The 19,884-nt window shown below is 49.2% G+C and overlaps 1 protein-coding gene across 1 annotated transcript in view; it reads left to right on the top strand.

Annotated features, from left to right (window-relative positions):
* Window positions 1-19,884, top strand: part of Galnt2 (polypeptide N-acetylgalactosaminyltransferase 2) — a 136,801-nt gene that overhangs the window by 93,229 nt on the left and 23,688 nt on the right. The window contains exons 4-6 of the mRNA XM_069998169.1: window positions 15,976-16,074; window positions 16,347-16,414; window positions 16,628-16,693. Coding sequence (XP_069854270.1) covers window positions 15,976-16,074; window positions 16,347-16,414; window positions 16,628-16,693 — 233 coding nt within the window. The remainder of the gene's footprint in view (window positions 1-15,975; window positions 16,075-16,346; window positions 16,415-16,627; window positions 16,694-19,884) is intronic.

Here is a 19,884-nt window from a genome sequence, read left to right as displayed (position 1 = left end):
CCATTGCTTAAATCTGTGTGAGGACATTGAAGCAAGAGGCAGGCATTCTCTGGAGAGAGAGGCACTCTCTCTGGCTGGTGTTCTGAAAGGTCTTCGCCAGGAGTGGGGATGAATTCTCATTGTTTCTCTGGAGAATAGCATGGTGGATGCCAAGTTCTCCCGTGGACCCAGCCAGCATAGGGGAGGCTTTGGGAAGACAGTGAGGTCACCAGGGTGAATGGAGTTTTCTATAGAGGGACTGAGATCTGGATGAACGCACAGGCTCGGGGGGACTCTGGATTGTCTTACCGTATCTTAGACATATGCCACCTACCTATTATCCTTTCTGAGGGGTGCTGCTGTTCTGGTAAGCTGCCCTGAACCTGCCCCTCCTGGGTTGGCACACTCAACTCAGCATGCAGGGGGAAGAAGGGAGGCAGCAGCAGGGCAGCAGCATGCAGGGAGAGGGAAGATGGCAGCACCAGGCATTGAGTGCAGGGGAGGAAGATGGCAGCACCGGGCATTGAGTGCAGGGGGAGAGAAGGGCAGTCGCACTGGGCATTGAGTGCAGGGGGAGGGAAGGGCAGTAGCACCAGGGCATCACAGTGGGGAAGACGGTCTCTGGGCTCACGTGGCCTTCAGACCCTGTGGTCAGTGTTGGCCCATGGCTGGTCTGTTTGCTCATTAGTCATGGTGACAGTGTTTGGTCAGGACAGAGGTGGTGCTCATCCTCTTACCTGTGTTACTTTTTCTCTTGGCAATGATTTTGAGGAGGTGGGTGGGGTTATTTCAGATGACTGTGGGCCCCAGACTCAGAGCCCATCCCATGTGTACAGAGGTCTTACCACAGTGCAGACTGGTGTGTGCAGACCAGGGGGGCATTCTGCTTTCTTAGGTCGTTCTATGGTTTTTTCTAGAGTGTCTTCCAGAGGCTTGTGTGCTGAAAACTTGGACTCCGTGGCAGCAGTGTTGAAAGATGGAGCTTTGGGGACATAATTACATCCTGAGGGCGCTGGTCTTGTCACTGGATTAATCCATTGATGGGTTCATAGTTGGATGGAGTGTTTGGGAGCTGGTAGAAACTTAAGAAGTAGTACCTAGATGAAAGGAGCTTGTCCTCGGTGCCTCTATCTTACCCCTGGCTCCTCCCCATCCTCCTCTCCTGCTTCCTGCTACCATGGTGGTAGCTCTGCTCTGCCAGTTCTTTCTCCTACCCTACTCCCCCACTTCCCCCAATGCCCCACCTCACAACAGGCCTAGGTGATGAGGCCAAGAAGCCTTTAAGCTGACCTTCTCAGATGTTCTGTCCAATGTCTGCCACCAGTGCAAACACATGGACAGGCAACGGGGTGTCCCTAGGCCCATGTGGTGCTGTCAGGAACCTTAACAGCCCCGTCCCTGGAAGCCAGGCACATCCATGGTGTTCTTTATGTGTCTGGAGGCAGGTGCAGGTGCCAAGCTGCAGAGGTGGAACCACTGGCTTGAGGCCGAGCTTGGTACTGGTAGAGGAATGGGAGCTAAGGGCTCTATTCTCTACACATAGCTGCCTTACTGCCTGCACTATGGAGTCTAAGCCTGAGCCTCTGGTGTGAGGCTTGAATGTACATGCCTAAACCCAGGGGAAAAATGGGGCTGTCATCTTGCAGCTATACTCCCAAGCAAAGCTGTGCTCCTCCCTAAAAGACTGGTAAGAAAGAGTTCTCTCTTTTCCACATCCAGGTTCTTGTGTGAACATGGGGAAAGTGTGTGTATTATTCATTGGTGCACTCTTTTGTATACTTGTTTTTTTCTTTAAAACAAACTTGATTTTCAGCCACAGAACATTCTTCTTCTATGTGTCCTCTCCCTTTTTGATCATCTCAGGCCTTACGTACATGTAAAGAACATACCAGGCTAGAGAGATTGTGTGTTAGAGGGAAGAGTTTCGTTGTGTCTGTATTAGCCTCTGTGGGCCTGGCTCCTTCCTTGTCTCCTAGCATTGCAGCAGAATTTTAAAGCTGAACCCTAAGTACCGCGCCACTCGTGGCTTAAGTTCCTGCCCAGGATGCTGGGCAGAGCTGTGCGGGTCCTAACTGAGGAACATGGGTTCGTTTCTTATCTAGTCCTTCCTGTGTACCAATGCATAGAGCTGTGTGCTCACCACGAGCATATCTCCCTCTACAGGCTCTGCTCTCTGGTGGAGCAGTAATTTCTGTCTGAAAGGCAGGCTGAGCCAGCCCGTGGGGGCATTTAGCTCAACCCTGGTTGTGGTGTCTGAGACCTTACTGAGTTTTTGCTCCTTCCAGTGGAGTGAGCCCCTCTTGTATTCACTATCTTTGCCACCCATAGTGCTTGTCAGTATCAAAAGACCCACTCGGCCTTCATTTGGGCCAGTGATTTTGGTGTGTGTCTCTCCGAATGCTCTTTGTGTCCTCCTGTGAGAGTGTCTCCTATAAGGATCCCATCATCGTTGAATGCTAGAATTCTGTCTATTCTGTCAGCCATTGCCTTGTACCCATGTCATTTGGTCCTCTTACGTGTGAAGCAAGCTAGCATGTCATCATCTGACTGCCTCGGCCCTACTTGCTCTGTGCTCTTTTGCTCTCCTGTCATCCCCGTCCTGGGTTAAGTATTTCCCCCCTCTATCACCTTCTTACAGTCAGTTTCAATGGTTTTGTTATTCTCTGAACGTTATACCTGTTGCCCACCTGTGTTCTGCTAGTCCTTCCTAATGAGTCCTCTTGGAGTGAGCCTGTTGGCAGCAAATTATGTTTGTCCAAAGACATTCATTTCAGTTTTGGGTTTTTTTGGTTTGTTTATTTGTTGGTCCTGGGGCTTGAACTCTGAACCTGGTCCTGAGCTCTTCAGCTCAAGGCAAGCACTCTACCGCTTGAGCCATAGCACCACTTCCAGTTTTCTGGTGGTTTATTGGAGAGAAGAGTCTCAGACTTTCCTGCCTGGGCTGGCTTTGAACCTTGATCCTCAGATCTCAGCCTCCTGAGTAGCTAAGATTACAAGTGTGAGCCATTGGTGCCTGGCTTTGAAGAGTGCTTTTATACATACAGATTTCCAGGATGACCAGGACCTCGGAATTCTAGGATGGTCGTACTTCAGAATTCTCAGACTTCTTCTAGACTGACCAGTACTTCAAATTCTAGGATGAATGTGGGGCTTTAGAATTCTAGAATGGCCAGTATTTTAGAATTCCTGGGTGATCACAGCTTCAGAATTCTCAGATGAAGAGTTAATCTCACAATTCTAGATTGACTGATATGTCAGAATTCTAGGAAGAATGTGAACTCACAGAATCCTAGGATGGCTGGATATGGTCAGTCCCTCAGAAATTTGGGATGACCAGTGCCTCAGAATTCTAGGACAGCCCATCCCTCAGAATTCCAGGATGGTGGGCATTTCAGCATGTTTCCCTCAGTAGTCCTCTGACTCCTGTTGTTCAAGTGAAATAGCTGCTGTCCAACTGTCCTGTTCTTACCCATTTGGCTACTTCTTTCTCCTTTCTAGTGTCTTTTTTTAAAGACATTTCTCTTTGTTTCTGTTTTTCAGCATTTATACAAGAATGTAACTGGATGTTGTTTCCTCTGAATTGAACCTGTTTCTGTTTTATAAGAGTTATGAGCCTGTAGCTTTTCTTTGTGTTCCTGAGTTCCTTTTTCTCTCTCCTATCCCAGTGGGATCTTAAACTACATCTTCTTCGATATTTCTACCTGTCCTCTATCTTCTTGTGTTATTTTCTGTACTTTTTAAATTTTTATTCCCTGGGTAATAGTATGGGTATGTTTCTGGTGGTCTGCTTCCTAGTCACAAACCCCTCCCCCCAGTAATCTAGCTAATCTGCTTTAAATCTATTCTGAGTTCTTACAGTATTTTGTTGTATGTGAACAAGCAGAGATAATTAAAGGCTGTAATTGTTATTTTTATATTCCAAAGAGGCCTTATTTTGCAGGCAGTTAAAATATTACAGTTCTCTTTTGCTGATAGGAAGCAGTCCTTCGAGATTGTGTCTGGATGCCTGGAGAATTCATCTGAGCACCATTTTCTATGCAAGGTCTGGCTTGGCTTCTGGCCTCCCTAGCTAGTGGCACTTCCTGAAGTCTAGCTTGGCTTTGTGCCTACAGGACTATGGCTTGATCAACCTCTTGGCTTTTTACATGAGAGGTTCTGGGAGAAGAGCACAAGTGCTGGCCTTGTCCTGGTGCTTCTCTCTTCCCAGATGTCTCTAGTGCCTTTAAGTAGGGTATCTGCATTCATCCAAAACCCTTTGGTCAGTCTAAGCAAGAAACGTTATTTCTATCACTGAAAGCAGGAAGACACCTGAGTGTTTCACATGGAGCCCAAACTCAGTATAATTTTTTCTCTGAACAAGTGAGTAGTAGATACTCAAGCTTTTGTTAATAGCTCTGCCATCTACTGCTTACAGGCGAAAGACATAAAAATCTGGGCAGGAGACGCATGTGGAGTGAACAGCCAATCACAGGCCTGCAGGGCAGGAGGTGCCATTGTGAGAGGTGTTATTGCCCTGTTTCTGCTGCTATCATGAGATGCGTGAGCCCAAGTAATTACTGAGAGTTGAAGGTATTTCTCAGTTCTAGAAGCTCACAAAATCGAGACCAATGGGTTTACTATCTAGAAAGGACTTGATTTCCGTTGCCAAGATGGTACTTGGATGCTGCATTCCAAAGGAGAAGAGTGGCAGGTAGCAGGCAGCAAGGACCCCTCCAAAGAGTAAATGTGGCCAGGGCAGTGACACAAGGATCCCACAGTGGTGACCCTGCTGCCTGCTCTTCAGGTCTTCGGATGCCTGTGTGTTCTGGCTGAGAACCAGCATTCTGCAGATGTACACATCTTTGTTCGGGACAGGTCATTCCTCCACCTCCAGGCCTTCTCGGTGGGGACCCTGGCCCTCAAGACCTAGGTTATCTCATATCTTCAGGAACTATCCCCTCTAGCCCACACCGTAGCGTTGTCCCACCTCGATAATACACATCTCCAGTTCCTAACTCAGCTTCCAGGGGATTCAGATTTTCTTTAAAATCCAGGTAGGTAAATTGTGAAATCACATTTATTAAGTGGTATTTTTAATCCCAAGGATAAAGATTTGTGTGTGCTCTGACACACTTATACTCATATAGCAAACATGAACATTCACAATCACACCAAGTGGTGTAAATAAGCACATAGGCATAGTTCACCTGGGGCTGACTGTCACACAGATTCAACAGTCAGATTTCGCCACAACATATGAAACCTAGCTTTCAGCCAGGGTTACTTTTTTTTTTTTTTTTGGAGGGTGTGGGGCTTGAAATCTAGGTCTGGACACTGTCCCTCAGCCCTTCAGCTCAAGGCTAGTGCTCTACCAGTTTTCCAGTGGTTTATTGGAGATAAGAGTCTCACAGACTTTCCTGCCCAGGCTGGCCTTGAACCATGATCCTCAGATCACAGCCTCCTGAATAGCTAGGATGACAGGTGTTAGCCGCTGGTGCCTGGCCAGGGTTACTTTTTAAAGATAATTTTGTTATTTTAGATTACTCCAGGCCCTTAATTGGTAGAGTGAGATTCAACAGCTCAGATTAAGTACCCCAAATGAGCTTTAGGAAAAAGGTAATGAAGGGTAATGGAACCCCCAGAGTCTTCTGTTTGGCTTCTACAAGGCCTGTGGCCCAGAAGTCACCTTGAGGTCAGCTAACTCCTTTGATAGCTGCTGGCCCTCTAAGTCACCACTGACTTCCATTCCTACTCAGATCTAGGGCATTCTTGCCCAGGATGGCAGCTATTCCCAAATGTAACTGCTGGCTCCTTTGTGTACGGGCTGCCCCCCAGAGGCCAGAGCTCAGTAGTGCTAGCTATGTCTGCCTGAGCAGTGCCACCCGCAGGAAATGAGGTGAGATAGTGATCACACCTTAGACAGATGGTAGCTAATGTCCTGAACACCAGTGGTCCACATTTCGTACAGCTAACCTGTATTGCAGCTTCCCACATCCTCATTCCTTTATTACACCTTATTTCTTACAGTTTTCTTTTGAAAGTAGCTTTTAAAAAATAGATACATGCTGGGCTGGTGGCTCGTGCTTGTAATCCTAGCTACTCAGGAGGCTGAGATCTGAGGATCATGGTTCAAAGCCTTCCTGGGCAGGAAAGTCCCCGTGAGACTCATATCTCCAATTTACCACTTGAAAACCAGAAGTGGAGCTGTAGCTCAAAGTGGTAGTGTTAGCCTTGAGCAAAAGAGCTCAGGGACAGCGCCCAAGCTCCAAGTTCAAGGCCCACCAGACATTTGTTGTGAACAAAAAAGGAAGAAGCTCACTGCCCTCCCCTTGTCGGAGATAGTCTTCTGGTCTGTCACCCTCCAGTTGTTAGATGAGGCAGTTTACACAGCCAGCTGTCCACTTTCATACCTCCGAACATCCTGGGCCTGCTGATACGGCTTTTTTTCTTAATAGCCTCTACATGCCAGCTCAGGTTTATGCAGCTGGTTGTCTGGTAATGGACCTGGATGTCCTTTTTAATGCCAACAGCGTTGGGATGAATATTTTATAATCTCTGCTCACTGGCTTGAAAGAAGATATAACTTGCAGTGACAGTATATTATTTGGTTCTGGTAATGTACCAAAATTTATTCTCAATATGTGACTGAGTTTGGTTACCTCTCTATGTTTAGTTTCAAGAGTCATAATAAAAATTATCTGTGGCCTGCCTGCTGTCTCCTTCACACCCTTCTTCCTTCACCAGACTTTGGTTTCATGATTATGCTAACTTTCTAAAACTAATTTAGGACAAAGATATAAATCTCTTTAGATGCTTAAGAAAAATTCATTGAGCCTGGCATGGTGGAATACACTAATCTTAGCTGCTTGAGAGTCAGAGACAGGAAAATCAGGATTCAGGGCTAGCTTGGAACAATGTTTGTTAGACCCCTATACCAAAAACAAGCCAGATGTCATAGGACATACTTGTCACACCTATGAAACCCTATGTGAAAAGTAAAAGGCCTAGGTATATGGTAGAGTGATTGCCTGAGATAATACCCAGAGAACATTCCCAAGTACTACAGAAGAAAAAGGAGGAAGGGCGGGAGGGAGAGAAGGAGTTAGAAGGTGAGAAAGGAAAAGGAAGATGAAAGAACTGGGCACTGGTGGCTCATGCCTTTAATCCTAGCTACTCAGGAGGCTGAGAGCTGAGGATTGAGGTTGGAAGACAACCTGGGCAGGAAAGTCCGTAAGACTCATCTCTAGTAAACTACTCAGAAAAAGCCAGATGTGCCGAGGCGCATGGCTCACGCCTGTAATCCTAGCTACTCAGGAGGCTGAGATCTGAGGATCACAGTTCAAAGCCAGCCCAGGCAGGAAAGTTCGTGAGACTCTTATTACTAGTAAACCGGAAGTGGCGCTGTGGCTCAAGCGGTAGAGCGCTTGCCTTGAGCTGAAGAGCTAAGGGACGGCGCCCAAGCCCAGAATTCAAGCTCCATGACCGACCAAAAAAAAAAAAGAAAGAAAGAAAAAGTCAGATGTGGCACTGTGAGCCAAGTGGTAGAGCATTACTAGTCTTGAGTACCCAGGCCTTGAGTTCAAGCGCCAGGAAAAAAAAAAAAAAACCCTTTGGAAGGAGGGGGGAGGGGAGAGAGAGGAAGAGGAAAGAAGGAAAAAGAAAAAGGAGGAAAGACAAAGAATTAGATTAGGCACTGGTGGCTCATGCCTATAATCCTAGCTACTTGGATGTGGAGATCAGGAGGATCTCATCCCAACAGAAAATTGTGTGTGGTGGTGTATACTTGCTATCCCAGCTATGGTAGAAAGCATGAACTAGGAAGACTTGAGATCTAGGCTGTTACATGCAAAAAGCATGATCTTACCTCAAAATTAACCAGAGCAGAAAGGGTTGGAGATTTGGTTCAAATAATAGAATGCCTGCCTACCGTGCATACAGCCCTGAGTTTAAACCCCAATATGTGAGAAAGGAAAAGGAAAATTAATGTGCAAAGGAATATTTATCTCTTAAAATTCACTTGCAAAAGTCATGTAAACCCAGAGCTATTTTATTTTATTTATTTATTTTTTGGGTCCGGTCGTGGGGCCTGAACTCTGGGCCTGGGCGCTGTCCCTCAGCTCTTCACCTCAAGGCTAGCGTTCTACCACTTGAGCCACAGCGCCACTTCTGGCTTTTTTCTTTTTGCTTATGTGGTGCTGAGGAATCGAACCCAGGGCCTCATGCATGCAAGGCAAGCGCTCTACCACTGAGCCACCTTCCCAGCCCCTATTTTAAATTTTAACTGAAGCAATTCTTTTATGACTTTTGAAAAGTTCTTCACAGATGTTGGCATGTGGTAAGCTTCTCTGTCTTACTTGAAGCCATCAGCATTGTTGCTACTGTGCTCACTTGATCACATACAGTCCAGGTTGGTATATGCACTGTGACATCCACTGGTGTCCAGTGTATTTTGCTTCCCTACAGTTTGCTGTTCTGTCCTCCAGGAGCTGATGGGAGCCTTTGAGAACTTAGGGCCTCTTGAATTTTTCCTTCTCTCAGATTGACTCCGAGTACAGCTTTGGCTGCGTCTCACATATCATTAGCTGTTTTATTTCTGTTTGTTTTTTTACGCCTTTTTTTTTTTCATGCCCATCCTGGGGCTTGAACTCAGAGCCTGGGCTGTCCCTGAGTATTAATTTTGCTCAAGGTTAGAGCTCTACTACTTGAGCCACAGCTCCACTAATGGTTTAATGACTGAAATCTGTTATTTCTCACTGGCCTGGACTTCTACTTTTAATTTTTTTTGATGTAGTGCTTACTTAGGGGAGAGTTTCAAGATGGTACAAAAATTAATTTTTCTTCCATTTGGACTTAGGTCATTGGTGTTTATCTGTGTAGTCAGATATCACATCTGTGTAATTTCATTCTCTTGCATTTGTGGAGGATTTTGTGGCTGGTTTTGGTGGCAATGAAGTGTCACTTTAGCCTACCTTTGGTTGAGGGCTTTATTCTGGTGTTGTACTGGGCACCCTAAATTTTCATGAGTTCCCACAGAAGCTTGGTGGACTGTTGCTGTGGTTTTGATGAGAATCTGAGGTTTCACACTTGTCCTGCTACTTAGCAGCTCAACTTGGCCGCAGAGACCAGCTCACAGCCCCTCTCTGCTCATCCTTCAAAAGCAAGTTTCCGGGCTGGGAAGGTGGCTCAGTGGTAGAGTGCTTGCCTTGCATGCATGAGGCCCTGGGTTTGATTGCTCAGCACCACATAAGCAAAAAGAAAAAAGCCAGAAGTGGCGCTGTGGCTCAAGTGGTAGAACGCTAGCCTTGAGGTGAAGAGCTGAGGGACAGCGCCCAGGCTCAGAGTTCAGGCCCCACAACTGGACCCCCCCCCCAAAAAAAAGAAACACTGCTTCATCTTTTAATACTGGGGGTGCAAAAAAAGTATATATTCATGGATTTTACCTTCATTAACATATAAAATATCACATGCTATTTTGCTTGTTCTTGACAAGATTTTTCCTTTTTAGGATTTGTCTTGTTTTCTGTTACTATATGAGAATGCTTGAGATCAGATGGTTTATAAAGGGAACATGTTGATTTGACTTGTCTTTCTAGAGGACAGGAATCCAAGATGGTAACAGGGCTTCTGTTCAGCCTCTGGTTCTGGCCTTGTTCTGCTTCATCCCGGGGAGGGGTGGGGAGGGAAGGGGAAATGATCCAGATACTGGCACATACAGAGGGCCAGTCACCCATTTCCAAGGGGGCACTGTTGCATTCATGACCAAGCCTCCCTCCCCAAAGCCCCCTTCCAGCACAGCCACATGGAGGGATGTGGTTCCAGTGTGGACTTGGGGATACCCCATCATGGCAGGTCCTCTCCTATGAGCGACCTTACACTGCCTTCCGACTCCTATGCTAGCCTGATGGTCTGGGGTTTCACAGACTCTGAGACACTTTCAGGCATGATCTGTCACCTAGTTTTTGATATCATTCTGTTTTGGGGGGGTTTTCCCCTTTTTTCTTTCCTGTCTTTTCCATCATTTTCCTTCTATGTAGACACTGTGTTCTTTTTGTGTTACTGTGTTGGTCTTTTGTTGCTTAGCTTTCTTTCTCTTACTGGTTAAGAAGGTTTGTTTCTTCTAATTCAATTAGTTGCAATTTTTGTGTATTAAAAATTCAATAAAAATGATAATTAGACAAGTACTGGTTTAATGCCAAGAATAAAACAGTATAGATCTTAAAATGAGTTAATATGCTTTTACTTCCTCCCACCTACTTTCTGGCTTTGTTGATATTATGTGAGATTAGACACAGATTGTTGTTAAGTATTGAAATTCTATCTTTTAAGAACTTCTCATTTGCATATTATTTACAAGTCTATTGGACTGTGCTGGTGAATTGTTTCATGTTTCCTACTGTTTTGTGTCATGAGTTCATCAGTTTGGTTTTTAGAAGAGATTTTGCACAACTCTTGGTGTATGACTACAATATTTTCTAAGCCTTTGCTTACCTGAGAGTGGCCTCCAAACTGCATAGGAAAGCTAAATTCACAGTGCCAGTTTCCTGTATCAAGCTTTCTCTTTTAAAGTTTGATGCAAATTGTTATATTGTGTCATTGAACTTCATTATGATCAAGAGAGGCCTGAAGCCATCTTACTATCTTGCTATCAGTTGGGACATTTTAAGCAAAAGAGATTTCTGTTGGAGTTCAACTAGCAGCTCAGGTGACTGGAGACTTGCCCAGCGTGGGCCCCTCCCCAGTGCCGGATACCTCGTGGACATTCCCCAAGCTTGTCACAAACGTTTGGGGTTTTCAGACTTGCCTTGCTGGATGTGGGAGGCTGCACAGCTCCATGCTGCTCACTTTTCAAGTTGCAGAGAGGTCCTCGGTGTAGGTGGGGGCCGGCAGTGCAGGTGGGAGTGCCAGCAGAGCAGGTGGAGGCCAGCAGAGCAGGTGGGGGCTGGCGGTGCAGGTGGAGGCCTGTGGTGCAGGTGGGGGCTAGCTGAGCAGGTGGGGGCTGTTGGTACAGGTGGGGGGCTGGTGCTGTAGGTGTAGGCCCGCGGTGCAGGTGGGGGGGCCGGCTTAGCAGGTGGGGGCTGGTGCTGCAGGTGGGAGCCCGGTGGTGGTGGTGCAGGTGGGGGCTGGCGCTGCAGGTGTAGGCCTGCGGTGCAGGTGGGGGGCCGGCTGAGCAGGTGGGGGCTGGTGATGCAGGTATAGGCCCGCGGTGCAGGTGGGGGGCTGGTGGTGCAGGTGGGGGGCCAGTGGTGCAGGTGGGAGGCTGGCTGAGCAGGTGGGGGGCCGGCGGTATAGGCAGAGGCTGGCAGTGCAGGTGGGGCTGGCAGTGCAGGTGGGAGGCCATTGGTGCAGGTGGGGGGCCAGTGGAGCAGGTGAGGGGCTGAGGAGGTGGGGGGCTGGTGGTGTAGGTGGGAGGCCGGCTAGGATATCTGCCCCCATAGCTGTCTGGAGGGTCTTGAAGAACAGTGAGTATTATATAGTCACTTGTCAGCTGCTTTGGTCCTTCTCCTTTGTCTTCTATTTCCAATTTACATGCTGCCCATGGCCCCCTGGGCTTGGGGAGACTATAACAGCCTATCACTTACTCTGGGTGGGCTGAGAGGGGCACCAGACTATGAGGCATGCAGGCCTGGTGGGAGGCAGGGTCTCCAGCTCTCCTCCTTGTCACAGCTCCAGACCAAAGACTGGATTTGTTGTGATTGAACCTCCATCTGCAGGTGCTGGCTGCAAGGCCTTGGGCCATGGGAGAGCACAGCACAGGCAAGTGGATGCTGGGGTCAGGAGATCCAAGGATGGGCCCTGCCACCTGGGTGCTGCTCAGGGTGACCCGTTCTGTGTGCGGTCCCAAAGCTTGTAATGCCCTCCTGTGGCAGGTGGCAAGGGTGGCCTCTCTGAAGGTCAGCTTCCCAGGCCTCAGCCAGGCCTGCATGTTCAGAGTGCAGGTGGCAGCCCAGTGCAGAGTGCTGCAGAATATTCTATAGTAGCCATCAAGCAAAGAAGAATACGTGTGGGCTCTGCTATCCTGGTCTCACGGCTGTCCTGGTCTCACGGCTGTCCTGGGCTCACTGCTGTCCTGGGCTCACTGCTGTCCTGGGCTCACTGCTGTCCTGGTCTCGCGGCTGCCCTGGGCTCACTGCTGTCCTGGGCTCACTGCTGTCCTGGGCTCGCGGCTATCCTGGTCTCACTGCTGTCCTGGCTCACTGCTGTCCTGGGCTCATGGCTCTCCTGGGCTCACGGCTGTCCTGGTCTCACTGCTGTCCTGGTCTCACTGCTGTCCTGGCTCACGGCTGTCCTGGGCTCATGGCTGTCCTGGGCTCATAGCTGTCCTGGGCTCACAGCTGTCCTGGGCTCATAGCTGTCCTGGGCTCACTGCTGTCCTGGGCTCGCGGCTGTCCTGGGCTCACTGCTGTCCTGGGCTCGCGGCTGTCCTGGTCTCACTGCTGTCCTGGGCTCACTGCTGTCCTGGGCTCGCGGCTGTCCTGGTCTCACTGCTGTCCTGGCTCACTGCTGTCCTGGGCTCACTGCTGTCCTGGGCTCACTGCTGCCCTGGTCTCACTGCTGTCCTGGGCTCGCAGCTGCCCTGGGCTCACTGCTGCCCTGGGCTCACTGCTGTCCTGGGCTCACTGCTCTCCTGGGCTCACTGCTCTCCTGGGCTCACTGCTGCCCTGGGCTCACTGCTGTCTTGGGCTCGCGGCTGCCCTGGGCTCTCTGCTGTCCTGGGCTCACAGCTGTCCTGGGCTCAGCTGTCCTGGGCTCACTGCTGTCCTGGGCTCACTGCTCTCCTGGGCTCACTGCTGCCCTGGGCTCACTGCTGTCCTGGTCTCGCGGCTGCCCTGGGCTCACTGCTGTCCTGTGCTCACTGCTGTCCTGGGCTCACAGCTGCCCTGGGCTCACTGCTGCCCTGGGCTCAGCTGTCCTGGCCTCACTGCTGTCCTGGGCTCACTGCTGTCCTGGGCTCGCGGCTGTCCTGGGCTCACGGCTGTCCTGGGCTCACGGCTGTCCTGGGCTTGCAGCTGCCCTGGACTCACTGCTGCCCTGGGCTCGCAGCTGTCCTGGGCTCGTGGCTGTCCTGATCTCGCTGCTGTCCTGGGCTCACTGCTCTCCTGGGCTCACAGCTATCCTGGGCTCGCGGCTGTCTTGGTCTCACGGCTGTCCTGGGCTCGCGGCTGCCCTGGGCTCACTGCTGTCCTGGGCTCACGGCTGTCCTGGGCTCACGGCTGTCCTGGGCTCATGGCTGTCCTGGGCTCACTGCTGTCCTGGGCTCGCAGCTGCCCTGGGCTCACAGCTGCCCTGGGCTCACTGCTCTCCTGGGCTCATGGCTGTCCTGGGCTCACTGCTGTCCTGGGCTCGTGGCTGTCCTGGTCTCACAGCTGTCCTGGGCTCGCACCTGCCCTGGGCTCACTGCTGTCCTGGGCTCACGGCTGTCCTGGGCTCACTGCTGTCCTGGGCTCATGGCTGTCCTGGGCTCACAGCTGCCCTGGGCTCACAGCTGCCCTGGGCTCATGGCTGTCCTGGGCTCACTGCTGTCCTGGGCTCGTGGCTGCCTAATGCAGCAAGGACTGCTTGGCAGTGACACAACTCTAAAAGGAAAACGATTCCTTTGTTCATGAAGTTCTCCCGTCCTACTTTCTTGGAGCAGTATGAGAGTTTATATGAATTTCTCAGATGTCAGCATACTACATATGTCCACATACTCTCCATACACATGTTTCGCTTCAGCTTTTACTTATTATACCTCTGCCTTAAGAATGGCACCCTCTAATGTTCGTGATTACCAAGTCTTAGAAAAGCTTGATGGTTTGAGATCATGTAAAGGAATTTTAATAAAATGGGGTGAAATCTGGAGATCTTCCAATTCTGGAAAATGTTCCCAGAGCTCAGTGAGACTTCTAGATACTCATGGAAGGCAGACTTCCTGGGGAGAAGAGGGAAAGGTGAGAAGGCTCCATTGAGTCAGCTCAGTGTACTGTGATTTGAGGATGAAAGATACTACCCTGTGTCTGTTGAGCTGTTGGGCTGTATGAGCTCTGCTGAGGAGTTGCTTAGCCCAGGTCTGCTCCTGGGGCTCTTCCTGTTACGTTCAATGGGGCCTGATGTAGAGCTCATGCCCCTCCCCATGTGGAGGTGCCTAATTTCCTTAGCATTCAGATTGGGTTCTAGGGAGTGTGACATGATTTGGTAATTTGTTTATAGTTGATGGCCTGCAGGATCTTGCTGCCTTAATTGAACAATCCACAAGCCAGCTTATCTGTCTTCTTGTCAGAAAAGGCTTGGCTATAATGAGATTGGATATTAATTGCAGAATGCATTTCTCCTGAAACAGCAGTGACTGGTACTGTTTTCTCATAATTAATTGCAGTAAGCTAGCTGCAATAACTCACATCTTTATGTGAAAGAAGCCCCCTTTGTGATTCCGACCTAATTACTTTATAATTGCACTGTTATTCTTGCTCATGTTTGAAATCTGTTTCTCCAAGGCATCTTCTCAGTCTGAGGGGAAGTGTGTCTGTACTTGTACTCCTTGAGTGGTCGCGTTGGTCATCGTCCAGCAGCTGCTTATGATCCCCTCCTCAGTGTACCAAAGGTGGTTTTTTTTTTGGGGGGGGGGTCCAGTCGTGGGGCCTGAACTCTGGGCCTGGGCGCTGTCCCTCAGCTCTTCAGCTCAAGGCTAGCGCTCTACCACTTGAGCTACAGCGCCACTTCCAGCTTTTTTCTTTTTGCTTATGTGGTGCTGAGGAATCGAACCCAGGGCCTCAGGCATGCAAGGCAAGCGCTCTACCACTGAGCCACCTTCCCAGCCCATGTGGTTTTTGTTTTCCATCATCTTTTCCCACTGAATTCCCACTCAAGGCAAATGCTATCTTTAATCCTGGGAGCAGGCGAGTCAGGCTGTGAGAAAGAGTAAGTGCTAGAGTCAACCAGGTCTTCCTCAGCATGGGTCTTGTGGAAGGCAATGTGACTCCTTGGCCACAAGGTATCGACAGGTGAGGAGGACGAGCCTCCTTGGGAGACTCCAGGTAGCTGCTCTGGCACCTTGCTTGTCCTTGTGCAGGACCGTTCAGTCTGCTCACCTCCTTCCCACTCCGGTGTCAGTAGTGTACTGCAGTAATTTGCTGCCCGTAGCCACAGCTGACAATTTCCTTTGGTCCTTGTCAGGACCTTGCTCCTCCTGGGGACCATAGTCTTGGGGCTTTGAGACAGTCCTCTCTGAGTCACCCAGGGCCTGGGTTCTCAGGACCCTGGGATACTGCACTGTACTGTCATGTCTGAGTAGGCAGACCTGCCCAGAAGGGCACCCTAGGTTCTGCTGACAAGGTTCTTGTCTTGCCAGTTCTTTGAACCTAGTGATACTTTAACATCTTCAACCTAGAGCTGTAAGAGTCCTAACTTTAAAAGTAGTTTCCAGTGCTCTCCCAGCTGTGTGTCTGTCCATACTGGGTGAACAGCCCAGTGCCATGGATTGTGCTACAGGCAGCTGCACAGTGAGGGGAGCATGCCTGCCCATTTCCCACTGGTCACTGCCCATGGCAGGCTCTCGGAGAAGGCTGGTGAGCCAGGGAGGGGAAGCTCTGCCCCTGGAATGAGGGAGAGCAGTCAGCTTGTTCACCAGTGGGAGCTAGGTTGCCAGTCCAGCCAGCACTTGTGCCTGTTGCACACAAAGGAGAGAGTAGAAAAGGTCAGCAAGCACAGCCAGTGCCATTCCCAGCAGTTTCTGCTTTGGGTATGATGAGCCATTGTTGGAGGCGTGTCTGTGTGCAAGTAGAAATGATCTCACTGTTTTAAAACATGCATTTTTTTTTACATGTTTGGAAGATGTTCTCAGTTTGTTACTATTTGCCAAAATCTTTCATCTCTTAAGCATGACTCTAGTTGTGTTTGCTGTTTCCGTATGTTCCTGGGAGCTCAGTCTCAGCAGGCTGATGCCTTCCAGCCTATCCATCATGGCAGCCTGGTCCCTGGAGGGAGGAGGAGCCATGGCCAGCTGTGCCCATCATTCATAGGATGGCCTTTCTTTTCTCCCAGGTGCCAACGGAAGCAGTGGCGAGTGGATCTGCCAGCCACCAGTGTGGTGATCACATTTCATAATGAAGCCAGATCAGCCCTGCTGAGGACAGTGGTTAGGTGAGGCCACAGAAGCTGCCTATTACAGCTCATGGGGGACATCACCTGTCCGGAATGCCAGATAGCAGAGTGCCCACATATCGTCAGACCTGTGTGGTCTGTGGGGGCTGCTGTCGAGGTCACCCATATGGTCTGTGGGGGCTGCCGTCGAGGTCACCATGTGGTCTGTGGGGGCTGCTGTCAAAGTCACTGGGTCACTCAGCACTGGGCCCAGGGCACCCCACGCCCTCTTTCTCAGGGCCTATAGCCTTTGTTCTTCTGTTTTTTCTCAGCGTGCTTAAGCGAAGTCCACCCCATCTCATACGAGAAATAATCCTGGTGGACGACTACAGCAGTGATCGTGAGTACTTGACTTAACCAACCCAGCCCGGCCCTGGGCCTGCCTCCCATGGGATGGGGCAGCACTGAGGAGTGGACAGGCCAGGTGCTGGGGTAAAGGTGATCTGGATTCCCAGAGGCAGGGTCAGCTCATAGACCTTGGGAGTGCTCTGTCCCATCATGGAGGCCTAAGAAACCCCGCAGTCACCATGCTGCATTTCTGTTCTCTTCCTAGCTGACGACGGTGCTCTCCTGGGGAAAATAGAGAAAGTTCGGGTCCTTAGAAATGATCGGCGAGAAGGTAAGAAAGGCTTCTTTATTTATTTTTGGAAGGACTTTCTCTTAAGACACAGTGAGATAGCAGAGCCTCTGAGCCTAACATAAGTGACCCTGGACCATGACATGGATTCAGGTTGCCCTAAATGACACATGTCACCATGGGAGAGTTTACATGAACCTAGATGCTTGGAGAGCAGCGGAAAGCAGTAAATAAGTGCGTCTATAAAGACATTTGCTAGAGCATTAAATTGGCGTGCACACCAGAACACCACGGAGTGGGAAGTTTCTTCTGTTGGCTTCAGATGTGCTGACATTCTTCACGTTAGAGCTGGTGGCAGCTAGTGCTCTGCCTAGTGTAACAGCACATTCCACGTAGATGTCAGGTCATAGAAGTTGGTGTTAAAAAGTGTTACAGGGACTAAAAGTAGCCTGAGACAGCGGGTTCTAGATCTTCAGTGTTGCCTCTCTCCGTGAGCATGATGTGCAGGCAGGCAGGAAGGCTGTAGGATTTTCAGCATAGGCATGGCTTCAGAGAACTTCACTTCTTGTATGCCTTCTCCTGACCCAGGGGTGACATGGAGAACTGTAGTTAGTCATCTTGTCTGTCTGTCTGTCTGTCTGTCTGTCTGTCTGTCTGTCTGTCTGTCTGTCTGTATACCTCTGCCAGAGCTGCTTGGGAGCAGACACAGAAAGAACAGTAAAAGCTTAAATAATTAGAATTGTTTGCATACTGGGGCAAGTCTATTAATATATTTAGAAAATTAGCTTCTATTGTTCACAACCTAGGAAATCCCATCAGTCCCTTGACTGCAGAGTTTATAGAAGGAACAAAGATTTATCCAAGAAAAGCTTAGTGACTTCTTGCTCTAGGCAACTGTTAAAATGACAGGCTCAGGTTTGACAGCCTGCTGAAGGAGAGCACTGGAACACAGAGAGCACTGTCACTGTGCCAGCCACTGACAGGCTTCAGGGGAGACTCCTGGGGATGTGCCCTGCTGCGGGGTCTGGAGGCTCCATCCCACATGTCACTCACAGTTGGGCATCAGACAGTTTGGGAGCTCTGCCCCTTTCGTGCTCTGGAAGTCACAGCACTGTGGTGTCTTGGCACACCAGGCAAAGTGTGCTGTGGCCCTGCATTGGTGCTTACACCCCTCTGTCTTCTGGTTCCCTAGGCGGTCCCACCAGGGTTGAGGAAGGAAGGTGTTCCTAGCAGGAATCTAGTTGGAGCATTGGCCAGCCTGATAGAGCAGTTCCCCCTGAACTCTGTGCTAACCAGATCATCAACGCAAATGTCCTGATATGTAGACAGTGAGCTCATGCTCACTCTGAGCAGCTTGGCTGCTGGACTCAAGCAGCCCCAAGCCTACAGGAAATCAGAAGCCTACGGTCTATATTATTTCTTCTCCTAAACAATCTGCTGGGCGCTGGAGCTCACACCTGTAATCCTAGCTACTCAGGAGGATGAGATCTGAGGATCGTGGTTCAAAGCCAGCCTGTCAAGAAAGTCTGTGAGACTCTTATCTCCAATAAACCACTTAGAAAACTGTAAGTGGCACTGTGGCTCAAGTGGTAGAGTGCTTGCCTTGAGCTGAATTGCTGAGGGCCAGCACCCAGGCCAAGTTCAAGCCCTATGACTGACAAAATAAATAAATAACCTACCAACTGACTATAAACTTAAACTCAGAATGTCTTACTCCACACATACCTAAAAAAGGAAAAGGATGTTTTAGACTTAAAAAACAAAAAAGCAGCTAGAAGAGGGAAGAGGAAAGCAGAAAACATCATTTAGCCTTTGCAGTTTATAGCCGTGAAGTCATTTGTTAACTTATCAGAGTGCCTGTAACCTGTGTGGAGCTCAGAACAAGGCACTTCTCCTGCTTTAAGGAGGTGTTCACGTAGGTAAGGGCCTGTATATGTGTGCTGGGTATGGGAGGAGTGAGGCATCAAAAACCAGATCCCTGTGCATGTGCATGGAGTGGCAAGTGCTTGCTCTAGCACACAGATGCATGATGCCATTGGCACGTGTGTGTGCGTGCACACGTGTGCGCACATGTGTGCATATCTGCTCCCAGACAACAGAGAGAGCTGCTGCTCTCAGGATGACACCCACAGCATCAGTCGGAGACTGTGGTCTTGGAGTCACTGTGGCCACCCCTTGACGAAAACCCAGCAGCTCCATCCCCTCTTCCCCTGAACCATGGATACCACTTTCATCTGCATGTCTTAAGCCCCACAACGTATACTAAAATTCTGCTTCAAATAATATTCTCTCTTAAACTCAGAACAGGGACTGGTGGACTTACCCTGCTGTTCTGCATTTTTAGTATCTTGTTTCTTCCTATATATCCAAGTTTTCTTTCCATGTTATCACCCCCACAGACTGCTGCAGGATTCACCCTTGTAAGCACAGAAGTCTCTCAGCTTTTGTTTATCTGAAGAATCTGTGTTTTTTTCTGACTAGAATTCTGAGTTGGCCATTAATTTTTCCCACGACCGTTTAAAAATATGCCATTCTGATGTCTAGATCTGCGCCCGCCCCCCCCCCCCTTCCACCACAATGTGGTCATCCTTGGGTTACTCTCCCCTGCCTGCTAATGAGTTTTCTCTGAGCTCACCAGGTAGATCTGTGTTTAATTGGTTTATCCTTAAGTTCACCAGTCATTTCTGCTGCGAAGACTATTTTATTAAAGTTTCAAAAGAACCCCATTGCTCTTCTGCTGAGACTTTTCTATCTGTTCACTTGTTGAAACAAGTATCCTCTTGTAGTTCTTGACTACAGTTTTATTAACCATGTTAAAATCTTATATCTGCTCATTCCAGCAGCTAAGTCATCTCAGGGTGACATTCTATGGAGTTTTTTTCTGCTTAGGTTTCTGTTTCTTCTGATACTACGGATTTTTGTCATGTAACAGCCATTATGGGTATGTTGTCGATAAACCAGATCATGTTCTATTTCCCTAATAATCTTTGACATACTGGACAATTAAGTTATTGGCTGTGTCAGTTTTTCATTACTATGACAAAGTACCTGAGAAAAGCAACCTAACAGAGGCAAGTTTCATCTTAGCTCACCACATCAGAGGTTCTCCTGTGTTGGTCTGAGGTGTGTTGTTGCAGCTGGTGGCGGGCAGGGACTGAGGACAAGATGCACCCTACCAGGGAACCCCCATGATCTATTTCCTCCAACCTGGCCTACCTGCTAGCTTCTAACCC

The sequence above is a fragment of the Dipodomys merriami genome, unplaced genomic scaffold (assembly GCF_024711535.1).
Source record: "Dipodomys merriami isolate MVZ:Mamm:240054 unplaced genomic scaffold, mDipMer1.0.p SCAF_51, whole genome shotgun sequence".
NCBI lineage: Eukaryota > Metazoa > Chordata > Mammalia > Rodentia > Heteromyidae > Dipodomys > Dipodomys merriami.
Note: the sequence above shows the minus strand (reverse complement) of the source record. Positions and strands in the feature narration are given on the sequence as shown.